General features: G+C 56.1%; 1 protein-coding gene across 1 annotated transcript in view; it reads left to right on the top strand.

Moving 5' to 3' along the window:
• LOC144770931 (uncharacterized) overlaps positions 1-17,741 on the top strand; it is an 85,053-nt gene extending 67,312 nt beyond the window's left edge. Inside the window, exon 7 of the mRNA XM_078655763.1 lies at positions 13,550-17,741. Coding sequence (XP_078511889.1) covers positions 13,550-14,211 — 662 coding nt within the window. The 3' untranslated portion in view covers positions 14,212-17,741. The remainder of the gene's footprint in view (positions 1-13,549) is intronic.
• The last annotated feature ends 259 nt before the right edge of the window (positions 17,742-18,000 follow it).

The following is an 18,000-nucleotide window of genomic DNA, read 5'->3' as shown; positions in this document are numbered from 1 at the left end:
AGGAGCGAGTTGCTCTGGGAGGGAGGAGCGAGTTGCTCTGGGAGGGAGGAGCGAGTTGCTCTGGGAGGGAGGAGCGAGTTGCTCTGGGAGGGAGGAGCGAGTTGCTCTGGGAGGGAGGAGAGAGTTGCTCTGGGAGGGAGGAGAGAGTTGCTCTGGGAGGGAGGTGAGAGTTGCTCTGGGGGGAGGAGAGAGTTGCTCTGGGAGGAGGAGAGAGTTACTGTGGGAGGGAGGAGCGAGTTGCTCTGGGAGGGAGGAGAGAGTTGCTCTGGGAGGGAGGAGAGAGTTGCTCTGGGAGGGAGCAGAGAGTTGCTCTGGGGGGGAAGAGAGAGTTGCTCTGGGGGGAGGAGAGAGTTGCTCTGGGGGGAGGAGAGAGTAGCTCTGGGCGGAGGAGAGAGTTGCTCTGGGAGGGAGGAGAGCGTTGCTCTGGGAGGAGGAGAGAATTGCTCTGGGAGGGAGGAGAGAATTGCTCTGGGAGGAGGAGAGAGTTGCTCTGGGAGGGAGGAGCGAGTTGCTCTGGGAGGGAGGAGAGAGTTGCTCTAGCGGGGAGGAGAGAGTTGCTCTGGGGAGGAGAGAGTTGCTCTAGGGGGGAGGAGAGAGTTGCTCTGGGGAGGAGAGAGTTGCTCTGGGGGAGGAGAGAGTTGCTCTAGGGGGGAGGAGAGAGTTGCTCTGGGGAGGAGAGAGTTGCTCTGGGGAGGAGAGAGTTGCTCTGGGGGGGAGGAGAGAGTTGCTCTAGGGGGGAGGAGAGAGTTGCTCTAGGGGGGAGGAGAGAGTTGCTCCGGGGAGGAGAGAGTTGCTCTGGGGGGAGGAGAGAGTTGCTCTGGGGGGAGGAGAGAGTTGCTCTCGGGGGAGGAGAGAGTTGCTCTAGGGGGGAGGAGAGAGTTGCTCTAGGGGGGAGGAGAGAGTTACTCTAGGGAGGAGGAGAGAGTTGCTCTAGGGGGGAGGAGAGAGTTGCTCTGGGGAGGAGAGAGTTGCTCTGGGGGGAGGAGAGAGTTGCTCTGGGGGGAGGAGAGAGTTGCTCTGGGGGGAGGAGAGAGTTGCTCTGGGAGGGAGGAGAGAGTTGCTCTGGGAAGGAGTAGAGAGTTGCTCTGGGAAGGAGGAGAGAGTTGCTCTGGGGAGGAGAGAGTTGCTCTGGGGAGGAGAGAGTTGCTCTGGGAGGGAGGAGAGAGTTGCTCTAGGGGGGAGGAGAGTGTTGCTCTGGGGGGGAGGAGAGTGTTGCTCTGGGGGGGAGGACAGAGTTGCTCTGGGAGGGAGGACAGAGTTGCTCTGGGAGGGAGGAGAGAGTTGCTCTAGGGGGGAGGGGAGAGTTGCCACGGGGAGGAGAGAGTTGCTCTAGGGAGGAGGAGAGAGTTGCTCTGGGGAGGAGAGAGTTGCTCTAGGGGGGAGGAGAGAGTTGCTCTGGGAGGGAGGAGAGAGTTGCTCTAGGAGGGAGGTGAGAGTTGCTCTGGGGGGGAGGAGAGAATTGCTCTGGGGGGAGGAGAGAGTTGCTCTGGGAGGAGGAGAGAGTTGCTCTGGGAGGGAGGAGCGAGTTGCTCTGGGAGGAGGAGAGATTTGCTCTGGGAGGGAGGAGCGAGTTGCTCTAGGGGGGAGGAGAGAGTTGCTCTGGGGGGAGGGGAGAGTTGTTCTGGGGGGAGGAGAGAGTAGCTCTGGGCAGAGGAGAGAGTTGCTCTGGGCAGAGGAGAGAGTTGCTCTGGGAGGGAGGAGAGAGTTGCTCTAGCGGGGAGGAGAGAGTTGCTCTGGGGAGGAGAGAGTTGCTCTAGGGGGGAGGAGAGAGTTGCTCTGGGGAGGAGAGTTGCTCTGGGGGAGGAGAGAGTTGCTTTAGGGGGGAGGAGAGAGTTGCTCTGGGGAGGGGAGAGTTGCTCTGGGGGGGGGAGGAGAGAGTTGCTCTAGGGGGGAGGAGAGAGTTGCTCTAGGGGGGAGGAGAGAGTTGCTCTGGGAGGGAGGAGAGAGTTGCTCTAGGAGGGAGGTGAGAGTTGCTCTGGGGGGGGAGGAGAGAATTGCTCTGGGGGAGGAGAGAGTTGCTCTGGGAGGAGGAGAGAGTTGCTCTGGGAGGGAGGAGCGAGTTGCTCTGGGAGGAGGAGAGATTTGCTCTGGGAGGGAGGAGCGAGTTGCTCTAGGGGGGAGGAGAGAGTTGCTCTGGGGGGAGGGGAGAGTTGTTCTGGGGGGAGGAGAGAGTAGCTCTGGGCAGAGGAGAGAGTTGCTCTGGGCAGAGGAGAGAGTTGCTCTGGGAGGGAGGAGAGAGTTGCTCTAGCGGGGAGGAGAGAGTTGCTCTGGGGAGGAGAGAGTTGCTCTAGGGGGGAGGAGAGAGTTGCTCTGGGGAGGAGAGAGTTGCTCTGGGGGAGGAGAGAGTTGCTTTAGGGGGGAGGAGAGAGTTGCTCTGGGGAGGAGAGAGTTGCTCTGGGGGGGGAGGAGAGAGTTGCTCTAGGGGGGAGGAGAGAGTTGCTCCGGGGAGGAGAGAGTTGCTCTGGGGGGAGGAGAGAGTTGCTTTCGGGGGAGGAGAGAGTTGCTCTAGGGGGGAGGAGAGAGTTACTCTAGGGAGGAGGAGAGAGTTGCTCTAGGGAGGAGGAGAGAGTTGCTCTGGGGAGGAGAGAGTTGCTCTGGGAGGGAGGAGAGAGTTGCTCTAGCGGGGAGGAGAGAGTTGCTCTGGGGGGGAGGAGAGAGTTGCTCTGGGGAGGAGAGAGTTGCTCTGGGAGGGAGGAGCGAGTTGCTCTGGGAGGGAGGAGCGAGTTGCTCTGGGGGGGAGGAGAGAGTTGCACAAGGGGGAGGAGAGAGTTGCTCTGGGAAGGAGAGAGTTGCTGTGGGGGGAGGAGAGAGTTGCTGTGGGGGGAGGAGAGAATTGCTCTGGGAGGGAGGAGAGCGTTGCTCTGGGAGGAGGAGAGAGTTGCTCTGGGAGGGAGGAGCGAGTTGCTCTGGGAGGGAGGAGCGAGTTGCTCTGGGAGGGAGGAGCGAGTTGCTCTGGGAGGGAGGAGAGAGTTGCTCTAGCGGGGAGGAGAGAGTTGCTCTGGGGAGGAGAGAGTTGCTCTAGGGGGGAGGAGAGAGTTGCTCTGGGGAGGAGAGAGTTGCTCTGGGGGAGGAGAGAGTTGCTTTAGGGGGGAGGAGAGAGTTGCTCTGGGGAGGAGAGAGTTGCTCTGCGGGGGGGGGGGGGAGGAGAGAGTTGCTCTAGGGGGGAGGAGAGAGTTGCTCCGGGGAGGAGAGAGTTGCTCTGGGGGGAGGAGAGAGTTGCTTTCGGGGGAGGAGAGAGTTGCTCTAGGGGGGAGGAGAGAGTTACTCTAGGGAGGAGGAGAGAGTTGCTCTAGGGAGGAGGAGAGAGTTGCTCTGGGGAGGAGAGAGTTGCTCTGGGGGAGGAGAGAGTTGCTCTGGGGGGAGGAGAGAGTTGCTCTGGGGGGAGGAGAGAGTTGCTCTGGGAGGGAGGAGAGAGTTGCTCTGGGAAGGAGGAGAGAGTTGCTCTGGGGAGGAGAGAGTTGCTCTGGGGAGGAGAGAGTTGCTCTGGCGAGGAGAGAGTTGCTCTGGGAGGGAGGAGAGAGTTGCTCTAGGGGGGAGGAGAGTGTTGCTCTGGGGGGGAGGAGAGTGTTGCTCTGGGGGGGAGGACAGAGTTGCTCTGGGAGGGAGGAGAGAGTTGCTCTAGGGGGGAGGGGAGAGTTGCTCTGGGGAGGAGAGAGTTGCTCTAGGGAGGAGGAGAGAGTTGCTCTGGGGAGGAGAGAGTTGCTCTAGGGGGGAGGAGAGAGTTGCTCTGGGAGGGAGGTGAGAGTTGCTCTAGGAGGGAGGAGAGAGTTGCTCTGGGGGGGAGGAGAGAGTTGCTCTGGGGGGAGGAGAGAGTTGCTCTGGGAGGAGGAGAGAGTTGCTCTGGGAGGGAGGAGCGAGTTGCTCTGGGAGGAGGAGGGATTTGCTCTGGGAGGGAGGAGCGAGTTGCTCTAGGGGGGAGGAGAGAGTTGCTCTGGGGGGAGGGGAGAGTTGTTCTGGGGGGAGGAGAGAGTAGCTCTGGGCAGAGGAGAGAGTTGCTCTGGGAGGGAGGAGCGAGTTGCTCTGGGAGGGAGGAAAGAGTTGCTCTAGCGGGGAGGAGAGAGTTGCTCTGGGGAGGAGAGAGTTGCTCTGGGAGGGAGGAGCGAGTTGCTCTGGGAGGGAGGAGCGAGTTGCTCTGGGAGGGAGGAGAGAGTTGCTCTAGGGGGAGGAGAGAGTTGCTCTGGGGAGGAGAGAGTTGCTGTGGGGGGAGGAGAGAGTTGCTGTGGGGGGAGGAGAGAGTTGCTCTAGGGGGGAGGAGAGAGTTGCTCTAGGGGGGAGGAGAGAGTTGATCTAGGGGGGAGGAGAGAGTTGCTCTGGGGAGGAGGGAGTTGCTCTGGGGGGAGGAGAGAGTTGCTCTAGGGGGATGAGAGAGTTGCTCTGGGGAGGAGAGAGTTGCTCTAGGGGGGAGGAGAGAGTTGCTCTAGGGGGAGGAGAGAGTTGCTCTAGGGGGAGGAGAGAGTTGCTCTAGGGAGGAGGAGAGAGTTGCTCTAGGGGAGAGGAGAGAGTTGCTCTGGCAGGAGGAGAGAGTTGCTCTAGGGATGAGGGGAGAGTTGCTCTGGGGGAGGAGAGAGTTGCTCTGGGGGAGGAGAGAGTTGCTCTGGGGGGAGGAGAGAGTTGCTCTGGGAGGGAGGAGAGAGTTGCTCTGGGAGGGAGGAGAGAGTTGCTCTGGGAGGGAGGAGAGAGTTGCTCTGGGGAGGAGAGAGTTGCTCTGGGAGGGAGTAGAGAGTTGCTCTGGGAGGGAGGAGAGAGTTGTTCTGGGAGGGAGGAGAGAGTTGCTCTGGGAGGGAGGAGAGAGTTGCTCTGGGAGGGAGGAGAGAGTTGCTCTGGGAGGGAGGAGAGAGTTGCTCTGGGAGGGAGGAGGGAGTTGCTCTGGGAGGGAGGAGAGAGATGCTCTGGGAGGGAGGAGAGAGTTGCTCTGGGAGGGAGGAGAGAGTTGCTCTGGGAGGGAGGAGAGAGTTGCTCTGGGAGGGAGGAGGGAGTTGCTCTGGGAGGGAGGAGAGAGATGCTCTGGGAGGGAGGAGAGAGTTGCTCTGGGAGGGAGGAGAGAGTTGCTCTGGGAGGGAGGAGAGAGTTGCTCTGGGAGGGAGGAGCGAGTTGCTCTAGGGGGAGGAGAGAGTTGCTCCGGGGAGGAGAGAGTTACTCTAGGGAGGAGGAGAGAGTTGCTCTAGGGAGGAGGAGAGAGTTGCTCTGGGGAGGAGAGAGTTGCTCTGGGGGAGGAGAGAGTTGCTCTGGGGGGAGGAGAGAGTTGCTCTGGGGGGAGGAGAGAGTTGCTCTGGGAGGGAGGAGAGAGTTGCTCTGGGAAGGAGGAGAGAGTTGCTCTGGGGAGGAGAGAGTTGCTCTGGGGAGGAGAGAGTTGCTCTGGCGAGGAGAGAGTTGCTCTGGGAGGGAGGAGAGAGTTGCTCTAGGGGGGAGGAGAGTGTTGCTCTGGGGGGGAGGAGAGTGTTGCTCTGGGGGGGAGGACAGAGTTGCTCTGGGAGGGAGGAGAGAGTTGCTCTAGGGGGGAGGGGAGAGTTGCTCTGGGGAGGAGAGAGTTGCTCTAGGGAGGAGGAGAGAGTTGCTCTGGGGAGGAGAGAGTTGCTCTAGGGGGGAGGAGAGAGTTGCTCTGGGAGGGAGGTGAGAGTTGCTCTAGGAGGGAGGAGAGAGTTGCTCTGGGGGGGAGGAGAGAGTTGCTCTGGGGGGAGGAGAGAGTTGCTCTGGGAGGAGGAGAGAGTTGCTCTGGGAGGGAGGAGCGAGTTGCTCTGGGAGGAGGAGGGATTTGCTCTGGGAGGGAGGAGCGAGTTGCTCTAGGGGGGAGGAGAGAGTTGCTCTGGGGGGAGGGGAGAGTTGTTCTGGGGGGAGGAGAGAGTAGCTCTGGGCAGAGGAGAGAGTTGCTCTGGGAGGGAGGAGCGAGTTGCTCTGGGAGGGAGGAAAGAGTTGCTCTAGCGGGGAGGAGAGAGTTGCTCTGGGGAGGAGAGAGTTGCTCTGGGAGGGAGGAGCGAGTTGCTCTGGGAGGGAGGAGCGAGTTGCTCTGGGAGGGAGGAGAGAGTTGCTCTAGGGGGAGGAGAGAGTTGCTCTGGGGAGGAGAGAGTTGCTGTGGGGGGAGGAGAGAGTTGCTGTGGGGGGAGGAGAGAGTTGCTCTAGGGGGGAGGAGAGAGTTGCTCTAGGGGGGAGGAGAGAGTTGATCTAGGGGGGAGGAGAGAGTTGCTCTGGGGAGGAGGGAGTTGCTCTGGGGGGAGGAGAGAGTTGCTCTAGGGGGATGAGAGAGTTGCTCTGGGGAGGAGAGAGTTGCTCTAGGGGGGAGGAGAGAGTTGCTCTAGGGGGAGGAGAGAGTTGCTCTAGGGGGAGGAGAGAGTTGCTCTAGGGAGGAGGAGAGAGTTGCTCTAGGGGAGAGGAGAGAGTTGCTCTGGCAGGAGGAGAGAGTTGCTCTAGGGATGAGGGGAGAGTTGCTCTGGGGGAGGAGAGAGTTGCTCTGGGGGAGGAGAGAGTTGCTCTGGGGGGAGGAGAGAGTTGCTCTGGGAGGGAGGAGAGAGTTGCTCTGGGAGGGAGGAGAGAGTTGCTCTGGGAGGGAGGAGAGAGTTGCTCTGGGGAGGAGAGAGTTGCTCTGGGAGGGAGTAGAGAGTTGCTCTGGGAGGGAGGAGAGAGTTGTTCTGGGAGGGAGGAGAGAGTTGCTCTGGGAGGGAGGAGAGAGTTGCTCTGGGAGGGAGGAGAGAGTTGCTCTGGGAGGGAGGAGAGAAAACTCTGGGAGGGAGGAGGGAGTTGCTCTGGGAGGGAGGAGAGAGATGCTCTGGGAGGGAGGAGAGAGTTGCTCTGGGAGGGAGGAGAGAGTTGCTCTGGGAGGGAGGAGAGAGTTGCTCTGGGAGGGAGGAGCGAGTTGCTCTAGGGGGAGGAGAGAGTTGCTCCGGGGAGGAGAGAGTTGCTTTAGGGGGGAGGAGAGAGTTGCTCTAGGGGGGAGGAGAGAGTTGCTCTGGGGAGGAGAGAGTTGCTCTGGGGGGGAGGAGAGAGTTGCTCTAGGGGGGAGGAGAGAGTTGCTCTAGGGGGGAGGAGAGAGTTGCTCCGGGGAGGAGAGAGTTGCTCTGGGGGGAGGAGAGAGTTGCTCTGGGGGGAGGAGAGAGTTGCTCTCGGGGGGAGGAGAGAGTTGCTCTCGGGGGGAGGAGAGAGTTGCTCTAGGGGGGAGGAGAGAGTTGCTCTAGGGGGGAGGCGAGAGTTACTCTAGGGAGGAGGAGAGAGTTGCTCTAGGGGGGAGGAGAGAGTTGCTCTGGGGAGGAGAGAGTTGCTCTGGGGGGAGGAGAGAGTTGCTCTGGGGGGAGGAGAGAGTTGCTCTGGGAGGGAGGAGAGAGTTGCTCTGGGAAGGAGTAGAGAGTTGCTCTGGGAAGGAGGAGAGAGTTGCTCTGGGGAGGAGAGAGTTGCTCTGGGGAGGAGAGAGTTGCTCTGGGAGGGAGGAGAGAGTTGCTCTAGGGGGGAGGAGAGTGTTGCTCTGGGGGGGAGGAGAGTGTTGCTCTGGGGGGGAGGACAGAGTTGCTCTGGGAGGGAGGACAGAGTTGCTCTGGGAGGGAGGAGAGAGTTGCTCTAGGGGGGAGGGGAGAGTTGCCACGGGGAGGAGAGAGTTGCTCTAGGGAGGAGGAGAGAGTTGCTCTGGGGAGGAGAGAGTTGCTCTAGGGGGGAGGAGAGAGTTGCTCTGGGAGGGAGGAGAGAGTTGCTCTAGGAGGGAGGTGAGAGTTGCTCTGGGGGGGGAGGAGAGAATTGCTCTGGGGGGAGGAGAGAGTTGCTCTGGGAGGAGGAGAGAGTTGCTCTGGGAGGGAGGAGCGAGTTGCTCTGGGAGGAGGAGAGATTTGCTCTGGGAGGGAGGAGCGAGTTGCTCTAGGGGGGAGGAGAGAGTTGCTCTGGGGGGAGGGGAGAGTTGTTCTGGGGGGAGGAGAGAGTAGCTCTGGGCAGAGGAGAGAGTTGCTCTGGGCAGAGGAGAGAGTTGCTCTGGGAGGGAGGAGAGAGTTGCTCTAGCGGGGAGGAGAGAGTTGCTCTGGGGAGGAGAGAGTTGCTCTAGGGGGGAGGAGAGAGTTGCTCTGGGGAGGAGAGAGTTGCTCTGGGGGAGGAGAGAGTTGCTTTAGGGGGGAGGAGAGAGTTGCTCTGGGGAGGAGAGAGTTGCTCTGGGGGGGGGGGGAGGAGAGAGTTGCTCTAGGGGGGAGGAGAGAGTTGCTCCGGGGAGGAGAGAGTTGCTCTGGGGGGAGGAGAGAGTTGCTTTCGGGGGAGGAGAGAGTTGCTCTAGGGGGGAGGAAAGAGTTACTCTAGGGAGGAGGAGAGAGTTGCTCTAGGGAGGAGGAGAGAGTTGCTCTGGGGAGGAGAGAGTTGCTCTGGGAGGGAGGAGAGAGTTGCTCTAGCGGGGAGGAGAGAGTTGCTCTGGGGAGGAGAGAGTTGCTCTGGGGAGGAGAGAGTTGCTCTGGGAGGGAGGAGCGAGTTGCTCTGGGAGGGAGGAGCGAGTTGCTCTGGGAGGGAGGAGAGAGTTGCTCAAGGGGGAGGAGAGAGTTGCTCTGGGAAGGAGAGAGTTGCTGTGGGGGGAGGAGAGAGTTGCTGTGGGGGGAGGAGAGAATTGCTCTGGGAGGGAGGAGAGTGTTGCTCTGGGAGGAGGAGAGAGTTGCTCTGGGAGGGAGGAGCGAGTTGCTCTGGGAGGGAGGAGCGAGTTGCTCTGGGAGGGAGGAGCGAGTTGCTCTGGGAGGGAGGAGAGAGTTGCTCTAGCGGGGAGGAGAGAGTTGCTCTGGGGAGGAGAGAGTTGCTCTAGGGGGGAGGAGAGAGTTGCTCTGGGGAGGAGAGAGTTGCTCTGGGGGAGGAGAGAGTTGCTTTAGGGGGGAGGAGAGAGTTGCTCTGGGGAGGAGAGAGTTGCTCTGGGGGGGGGGGAGGAGAGAGTTGCTCTAGGGGGGAGGAGAGAGTTGCTCCGGGGAGGAGAGAGTTGCTCTGGGGGGAGGAGAGAGTTGCTCTGGGGGGAGGAGAGAGTTGCTCTAGGGGGGAGGAGAGAGTTACTCTAGGGAGGAGGAGAGAGTTGCTCTAGGGAGGAGGAGAGAGTTGCTCTGGGGAGGAGAGAGTTGCTCTGGGGGAGGAGAGAGTTGCTCTGGGGGGAGGAGAGAGTTGCTCTGGGAGGGAGGAGAGAGTTGCTCTGGGAAGGAGGAGAGAGTTGCTCTGGGGAGGAGAGAGTTGCTCTGGGGAGGAGAGAGTTGCTCTGGCGAGGAGAGAGTTGCTCTGGGAGGGAGGAGAGAGTTGCTCTAGGGGGGAGGAGAGTGTTGCTCTGGGGGGGAGGAGAGTGTTGCTCTGGGGGGGAGGACAGAGTTGCTCTGGGAGGGAGGACAGAGTTGCTCTGGGAGGGAGGAGAGAGTTGCTCTAGGGGGGAGGGGAGAGTTGCTCTGGGGAGGAGAGAGTTGCTCTAGGGAGGAGGAGAGAGTTGCTCTGGGGAGGAGAGAGTTGCTCTAGGGGGTAGGAGAGAGTTGCTCTGGGAGGGAGGTGAGAGTTGCTCTAGGAGGGAGGTGAGAGTTGCTCTGGGGGGGAGGAGAGAGTTGCTCTGGGGGGAGGAGAGAGTTGCTCTGGGAGGAGGAGAGAGTTGCTCTGGGAGGGAGGAGCGAGTTGCTCTGGGAGGAGGAGGGATTTGCTCTGGGAGGGAGGAGCGAGTTGCTCTAGGGGGGAGGAGAGAGTTGCTCTGGGGGGAGGGGAGAGTTGTTCTGGGGGGAGGAGAGAGTAGCTCTGGGCAGAGGAGAGAGTTGCTCTGGGAGGGAGGAGCGAGTTGCTCTGGGAGGGAGGAGCGAGTTGCTCTGGGAGGGAGGAGCGAGTTGCTCTGGGAGGATGGAGCGAGTTGCTCTGGGAGGGAGGAAAGAGTTGCTCTAGCGGGGAGGAGAGAGTTGCTCTGGGAGGGAGGAGCGAGTTGCTCTGGGAGGGAGGAGAGAGTTGCTCTAGGGGGAGGAGAGAGTTGCTCTGGGGAGGAGAGAGTTGCTGTGGGGGGAGGAGAGAGTTGCTGTGGGGGGAGGAGAGAGTTGCTCTAGGGGGGAGGAGAGAGTTGCTCTAGGGGGGAGGAGAGAGTTGCTCTAGGGGGGAGGAGAGAGTTGCTCTGGGGGGAGGAGAGAGTTGCTCTGGGGGGAGGAGAGAGTTGCTCTAGGGGGAGGAGAGAGTTGCTCTGGGGAGGAGAGAGTTGCTCTAGGGGGGGGAGAGAGTTGCTCTAGGGGGAGGAGAGAGTTGCTCTAGGGAGGAGGAGAGAGTTGCTCTAGGGGAGAGGAGAGAGTTGCTCTGGGAGGAGGAGAGAGTTGCTCTAGGGATGAGGGGAGAGTTGCTCTGGGGGAGGAGAGAGTTGCTCTGGGGGGAGGAGAGAGTTGCTCTGGGAGGGAGGAGAGAGTTGCTCTGGGAGGGAGGAGAGAGTTGCTCTGGGAGGGAGGAGAGAGTTGCTCTGGGAGGGAGGAGAGAGTTGCTCTGGGAGGGAGGAGAGAGTTGCTCTGGGAGGGAGGAGAGAGTTGCTCTGGGGAGGAGAGAGTTGCTCTGGGAGGGAGTAGAGAGTTGCTCTGGGAGGGAGGAGAGAGTTGTTCTGGGAGGGAGGAGAGAATTGCTCTGGGAGGGAGGAGAGCGTTGCTCTGGGGAGGAGAGAGTTGCTCTGGGGAGGAGAGAGTTGCTCTGGGGGGGGGGGGGGAGGAGAGAGTTGCTCTAGGGGGGAGGAGAGAGTTGCTCCGGGGAGGAGAGAGTTGCTCTGGGGGGAGGAGAGAGTTGCTCTGGGGGGAGGAGAGAGTTGCTTTCGGGGGAGGAGAGAGTTGCTCTAGGGGGGAGGAGAGAGTTACTCTAGGGAGGAGGAGAGAGTTGCTCTAGGGAGGAGGAGAGAGTTGCTCTGGGGGAGGAGAGAGTTGCTCTGGGGGGAGGAGAGAGTTGCTCTGGGAGGGAGGAGAGAGTTGCTCTGGGAAGGAGGAGAGAGTTGCTCTGGGGAGGAGAGAGTTGCTCTGGGGAGGAGAGAGTTGCTCTGGGGAGGAGAGAGTTGCTCTGGCGAGGAGAGAGTTGCTCTGGGAGGGAGGAGAGAGTTGCTCTAGGGGGGAGGAGAGTGTTGCTCTGGGGGGGAGGAGAGTGTTGCTCTGGGGGGGAGGACAGAGTTGCTCTGGGAGGGAGGACAGAGTTGCTCTGGGAGGGAGGAGAGAGTTGCTCTAGGGGGGAGGGGAGAGTTGCTCTGGGGAGGAGAGAGTTGCTCTAGGGAGGAGGAGAGAGTTGCTCTGGGGAGGAGAGAGTTGCTCTAGGGGGGAGGAGAGAGTTGCTCTGGGAGGGAGGTGAGAGTTGCTCTAGGAGGGAGGTGAGAGTTGCTCTGGGGGGAGGAGAGAGTTGCTCTGGGAGGAGGAGAGAGTTGCTCTGGGAGGGAGGAGCGAGTTGCTCTGGGAGGAGGAGGGATTTGCTCTGGGAGGGAGGAGCGAGTTGCTCTAGGGGGGAGGAGAGAGTTGCTCTGGGGGGAGGGGAGAGTTGTTCTGGGGGGAGGAGAGAGTAGCTCTGGGCAGAGGAGAGAGTTGCTCTGGGAGGGAGGAGCGAGTTGCTCTGGGAGGGAGGAAAGAGTTGCTCTAGCGGGGAGGAGAGAGTTGCTCTGGGGAGGAGAGAGTTGCTCTGGGAGGGAGGAGCGAGTTGCTCTGGGAGGGAGGAGGGAGTTGCTCTGGGAGGGAGGAGCGAGTTGCTCTGGGAGGGAGGAGCGAGTTGCTCTGGGAGGGAGGAGCGAGTTGCTCTGGGAGGGAGGAGAGAGTTGCTCTAGGGGGAGGAGAGAGTTGCTCTGGGGAGGAGAGAGTTGCTGTGGGGGGAGGAGAGAGTTGCTGTGGGGGGAGGAGAGAGTTGCTCTAGGGGGGAGGAGAGAGTTGCTCTAGGGGGGAGGAGAGAGTTGCTCTGGGGAGGGGAGAGTTGCTCTGGGGGGACGAGAGAGTTGCTCTAGGGGGAGGAGAGAGTTGCTCTGGGGAGGAGAGAGTTGCTCTAGGGGGGAGGAGAGAGTTGCTCTAGGGGGAGGAGAGAGTTGCTCTAGGGGGAGGAGAGAGTTGCTCTAGGGAGGAGGAGAGAGTTGGTCTAGGGGAGAGGAGAGAGTTGCTCTGGGAGGAGGAGAGAGTTGCTCTAGGGATGAGGGGAGAGTTGCTCTGGGGGAGGAGAGAGTTGCTCTGGGGGGAGGAGAGAGTTGCTCTGGGAGGGAGGAGAGAGTTGCTCTGGGAGGGAGGAGAGAGTTGCTCTGGGAGGGAGGAGAGAGTTGCTCTGGGGAGGAGAGAGTTGCTCTGGGAGGGAGGAGAGAGTTGTTCTGGGAGGGAGGAGAGAGTTGCTCTGGGAGGGAGGAGAGAGTTGCTCTGGGAGGGAGGAGAGAGTTGCTCTGGGAGGGAGGAGAGAGATGCTCTGGGAGGGAGGAGAGAGTTGCTCTGGGAAGGAGGAGAGAGTTGCTCTGGGAGGGAGGAGAGAGTTGTTCTGGGAGGGAGGAGAGAGTTGCTCTGGGAGGGAGGAGAGAGTTGCTCTGGGAGGGAGGAGAGAGTTGCTCTGGGAGGGAGGAGAGAGATGCTCTGGGAGGGAGGAGAGAGTTGCTCTGGGGAGGAGAGAGTTGCTCTGGGAGGGAGGAGAGAGTTGTTCTGGGAGGGAGGAGAGAGTTGCTCTGGGAGGGAGGAGAGAGTTGCTCTGGGAGGGAGGAGAGAGTTGCTCTGGGAGGGAGGAGAGAGATGCTCTGGGAGGGAGGAGAGAGTTGCTCTGGGAAGGAGGAGAGAGTTGCTCTGGGAGGGAGGAGAGAGTTGCTCTGGGAGGGAGGAGAGAGTTGCTCTGGGAGGGAGGAGAGAGTTGCTCTGGGAGGGAGGAGAGAGTTGCTCTGGGAGGGAGGAGAGAGTTGCTCTGGGAAGGAGGAGAGAGTTGCTCTGGGAGGGAGGAGAGAGTTGCTCTGGGAGGGAGGAGAGAGATGCTCTGGGAGGGAGGAGAGAGTTTCTCTGGGAGGGAGGAGAGAGTTGCTCTAGGGGGGAGTGCTCTGGGAGGGAGGAGAGAGTTGCTCTGGGAGGGAGGAGAGAGTTGCTCTAAGGGGGAGTGCTCTGGGAGGGAGGAAAGAGTTGCTCTGGGGGGAGGAGAGAGTTGCTCTGGGAAGGAGGAGAGAGTTGCTCTGGGAGGGAGGAGAGAGTTGCTCTGGGAGGGAGGAGAGAGATGCTCTGGGAGGGGGAGAGAGATGCTCTGGGAGGGAGGAGAGGGATGCTGAGAGGAAAGGGGGTCTTAGAGGGGAAGTAAAAACAAAATAGGTTGTTCCTGGTCAGTGTCTGTGGCAGGTTGTGTGTTACCGTCTGCTCTATGTTATGTATGTCTTTCCACTGCTCACATAAATGATCATGGGAGACCTTCAAGGACTGGTCAGCAACAATACAATCCTCACAGGTCCACATCTGATTCAGAAAACTCTACAACCAGCAGAGCACAGGCTCACTCTGACTTTCATCCATGGGAGGTTGGTAAAAGTGTACCATCTAGTGATACGTATTATTATAAGGAACTCATTTTAGTTTTTATGTTCAAGCAGAACAATAATTTTACTGAATTATGCTGGTTCATCTGCTGAATGTTAACTACAGACTTTCTTCATTTTAAACAGGTAATGAAAGCACGAAAAGGAAAAGAAATATTGAAGATTCTGTAAAATGTTCAGAAAGAGCTTCGAAGCATAACGTTTTGTCAAGAGAAATGAACACAACTGATCTCCAGCTCTCCAACAAGGAAGCAAACACTAGAATTGATATGTGGTCACAATGTTTTCAGGATCTCAGGGAAGAGAAAACGGGTCAATATAATAGTAGTTTCACCAATCCATCCCCTTTGAGCTCACCACACGAAAGCCCCAGCAGAGACGGATCCGATAGGTATGATGAATTTGAGGGCAATCTGCCATATCCACCGTTTCCTGAAGATCATCCAAACACCCTGCAAAATCCGAAACCAAACGCATGCAGCGAAGGCGACAAAAGCTACAAAGTGAGGCCGTACGCATGTACCGAATGTGAGAAGACCTTCTCCCACAGGAGCTACCTGGTTATGCACCAGAGAATACATTCTGGCGAAAAACCATTTGTGTGTCCTTTTTGCCACAAAGGATTCAATCGAAAAGACTATCTTGGTGAACACATAAGAACACACACTGGCGAGAGGCCGTATAAATGTACTAACTGTGATAAACGCTTCATTCAGAAAAGTCATCTCAACGAACATCAACGAAAACAAGCCTGTATCAAACCTGCTAAAGCAACAGCACAGGAATAAGAATTGTTAGAATTTAAAAGCAAACTGAATGGGCTTCAGGCGCAATGGAAAAACTACAGACTATCGAGGAAGCATTATAAACAAGAATTGACAAAGCCATTAATTTAGATTTGGAATAGTGCATGCACACATGTAAACCAAGACCCCAACATTGATCAGTCCATGCATAGAGACCAACGAAGAGCTATGTCATTTATACGGACAGACCTATGATACAAGTACACACTCACCGCAACAGGCAGGCACGCCATGCATGCACAGAGATCAAGAGCCTTACTTGGACATGTGCAGTAGGAAGCATATTATTAAGTACAGCTTGATGCAAAGGTGGCATGCATCACCAGATTTGTAAGTTCTCTGCTGTAGGGCGCAGGTTGTTGCGCACAAATACAGTTCAATGTCAGAGATCTGCATTACGTTAACACATAGTGATACAAAACTGTTGTTTTTGACATAATTGACCATAGATGAGGCGCCTACAGGAAGCTTCACATGTGCTTGCCCTTTCACTGGCGCTTCCATGCATGTCACGGTGCACACTGATGAAAGCATTGTGTATTGATCTGTTTTACTTAATTCAAGGATATGTTATAAATGGCACTACGTTCCTTGAAAGGAACGCATCCCCATGTCTTAATAATAATAATAATAATACTGATATTTATTAAGCGCGACAGCTACCCCTAGGCACAGGGGTGTCCCGGCGCTAAAAGCAGCTGGGGTGAAAACAAGTGGCAAGCGCAGGAATGCGACTATTAGTTCTGTAACGCTGCTGTCTTGAAGAGCCATGTCTTCAAGGCCTTTTTAAAACAGAGTTCTGACTCGGCGCTTCGAAGTGAGGCGGGGAGGTTGTTCCACAGTACAGCTGTTTTCACTGTGAAAGCTCTTCCCCCCCAGTCGTGCTTTCGTAAAGCGCGGAGTTTGCAGCCAATTGAAAGAGTTCGAGCGCAACACCCTATTTTGTTGGTAGGGGCAGAGTCTTTCCTTCAGATACTTCGGGCAGTTTCCATTTAGAGCCCGATGGCCATTATCATGGACTTAAATATGATTCTTTTTTCCACTGGTAGCCAGTGGAGGTTGTCTAAATGCGGAGAGACATGTTGTCGGAAAGGGATCCGGCAGACCAGTCTCGCAGCCGCATTTTGAATCATTTGAAGGCGGTGGATACCATATTTTGGGAGGCCAAGGTACAGCGCATTGGCATAATCTAGCCTAGATGTCTTCAGATGCCAGTCATCACTGCAGCTATTATATCCCTCTCTGCCCCAGAGCCTGATTTTTTTTTCTACTCCCGCTGGGCTACGCTATATCAGACGAAATTTGTTCTAGTATCCTTGAAACACAGAAAAGGCCAAAATGTGTCCATAAACTGCCTCCAGGTGGTAGGGTGCCTCTGAGAAGGTAGATTGAAACAGGATACCCCAGAAGAAGTAAATGGTGCCTTTGGTGCACTGAGCCTCTTTCAGTGTCCTGGAGTACTTGTAAGATCTTATTACGGTCTACTGGAGGACTAGCTTCTGTTTATCAGAAACAAGGGCAGTGCCTAATGCTTGGTTGAAGGGTGTGGCTAACTGATGAGTTGAACCATTTGCTGAGCAGTAGAGAAATCAGACCCTTTGCATGTGACCTGTGTCTGTGCTGCTGCCAGCTCCAGGGGCATGGGAAACATTTAAAACCACTCTATCCTTCCATTCATTAGTTCTCAAAATGGAATGTGTTTTCAATTTGTACAAATTGTTTTCATCTTTGAATTGCATTCAAATGTTAATATAGCTGCCACACTCTTCTTGAGGAACCTGGTTGTGTGTTTTTTTACGAACAGGTCATAGTTTAAAGAAAGTGATTGTGTTTTTTTATTAAATGTAACTTCGATCGACTTCACTGAACATTTAAATAATGTTGTAAAGCTTCAGATGTAGCATCCGGAACTCTTCAGACACTGGAGGGGATCTTTCGGGCAGTACCACCTCCAGGAGGAAGTTGGTTTTTACCTCGACAGAGAGTAACTGGAGATCTAAAACCTCAGCCACTCGTCAAATTATTATGGCAAATAGGGCAGATTCTCTGTGAGAGTGCCGGAGGGGTCAAGGGATGGTTTGGGAGGCTAGCCCTGTGTCAGACGAAGTGCTCAGCCTGCTGGCATCCTGTCGTCCATATAAATGTCATCATCATCATATTGAGGGACAGATTAGTTATCCTCAAAAGGTGCTTCGCTCTGATCAAAGTCCGATAACAAAAGTTGGCTGAGCACTCGAGGATGGTAGAGTGGGCACCAACCAATGACTAAAAAAACCAAGTCTTCACTTTCTTTCGGAAGAGCTCTAAGGAGGTGGTGGTACTGACCCGAGAGAAAGGGCATTCCATAGTTCGGGACCTAAAAACTTACATGAGTGCCCTTCCTGCACCACTTTTACCCAATGGATGATCGCGAAACCCAGAAAGCGTAAGGACATGCTTTGGGCACTGAGTGACCAAACTGTTTATGTGGTTAGGGGCCTTGTGTGCCATTGCCTTATACATAAAACATAATGCTTTTACCATGACTCACTTCTCAATGATCAGCTGGTGAAGTTCACACAAATGGGTGGAAACTAAAACATGCCAGGGGAGATGGCATAGAAGGCTAGCAGCTGCATTCTGCACAAATTGCGTAGAGACTTCAAAACTCCCTGACAGAAAACATTTCCATAGTCCAGACGCAATGCTATTGGAGCACGTGAGATAGTTCTTTGAGCTGAAGCAGGGAGAAACCCTAACATTTTTCGCTGACATTTAAGAAGCCCAAGGCACGTAGTGGACACCTTGTTAATCTGCTGGTCCATCATCTGTCTTCTATCTAAGGAGAAACCCATGTCTTTGACCACCTGCTTAGGAGTAGGCACCAGACCTAGGATCTCAGGCCAGCCCAACGGACCCTAAAGTTGAGGCTGGTTACCTACAACCAAAACCTGTTTTATTTCCATTCAGCTTTAAACAATTATTTTTCATCCAATGGGCCACTGTCCTGGGGTAAGACCTCAGTTTGGAGCCACAGTTACCCTTTGTAGAAGGTAGAGAGAAAATAATTTGGGTGTCATCGGTGTAAGAGAATAAGAGTACTGCCCAACGCCTCTACTGTGTCAGCTAAAGGTCGAACATAAACACTGAAGGGCGTAGAGCTCATGGAGTATCCCTGAGGGACACCAAATGAGATGTTGTGAGCTGAGGAGGAGAACGGCTAGAGGGCACTTGAAAGGTTCCATCTTATAAACAAGCATTTGCAATGCAATAGGTCTCGCATTAGGAAAGTTTGAGCTATTGGTATTGTAAATTACAAATTTTGTATTTATGTGTTGGTTTTGAAAATAGCCAAATTAATAGCTTTGTCATTTACAATTCCAATAGTTTTAACTTTTGCAAATGTGACACCTATAGCATTTGTAATGCAATATGTGTTGTATTTACGTGACTTAGATGTATTGATATTACAAATAACAATGGCTTTTAATTTTTTAAAATATTTAAAACTTAAATAAAAGTTATTGGAATTCATAATGGCAATAGCTTAAACTTTTGTAAATAACTTTTGTGAAGATTATGTTCAGTGTATTTTATTGTGACGAAAATACAAGAACAGAAGTGAAATATTAACATCTTTTTGTGACATTTGAAATGAAGCTTGAAACATTGAGAGAACATATTTGAACCAGTTGTTGTTGAATGGTTGCACAGATTGATGTTGTGGTGGCGCTGAGTGATGTTGTGGTGGCGACGAGTAATGCTGTGGCGTTCAGTGATGCTGTGGTAGCG

The sequence above is a fragment of the Lissotriton helveticus genome, chromosome 7, assembly GCF_964261635.1.
Source record: "Lissotriton helveticus chromosome 7, aLisHel1.1, whole genome shotgun sequence".
NCBI lineage: Eukaryota > Metazoa > Chordata > Amphibia > Caudata > Salamandridae > Lissotriton > Lissotriton helveticus.
The sequence above is the reverse complement of the archived record's forward strand: the minus strand, read 5'-3'. Positions and strand labels throughout refer to the sequence as shown.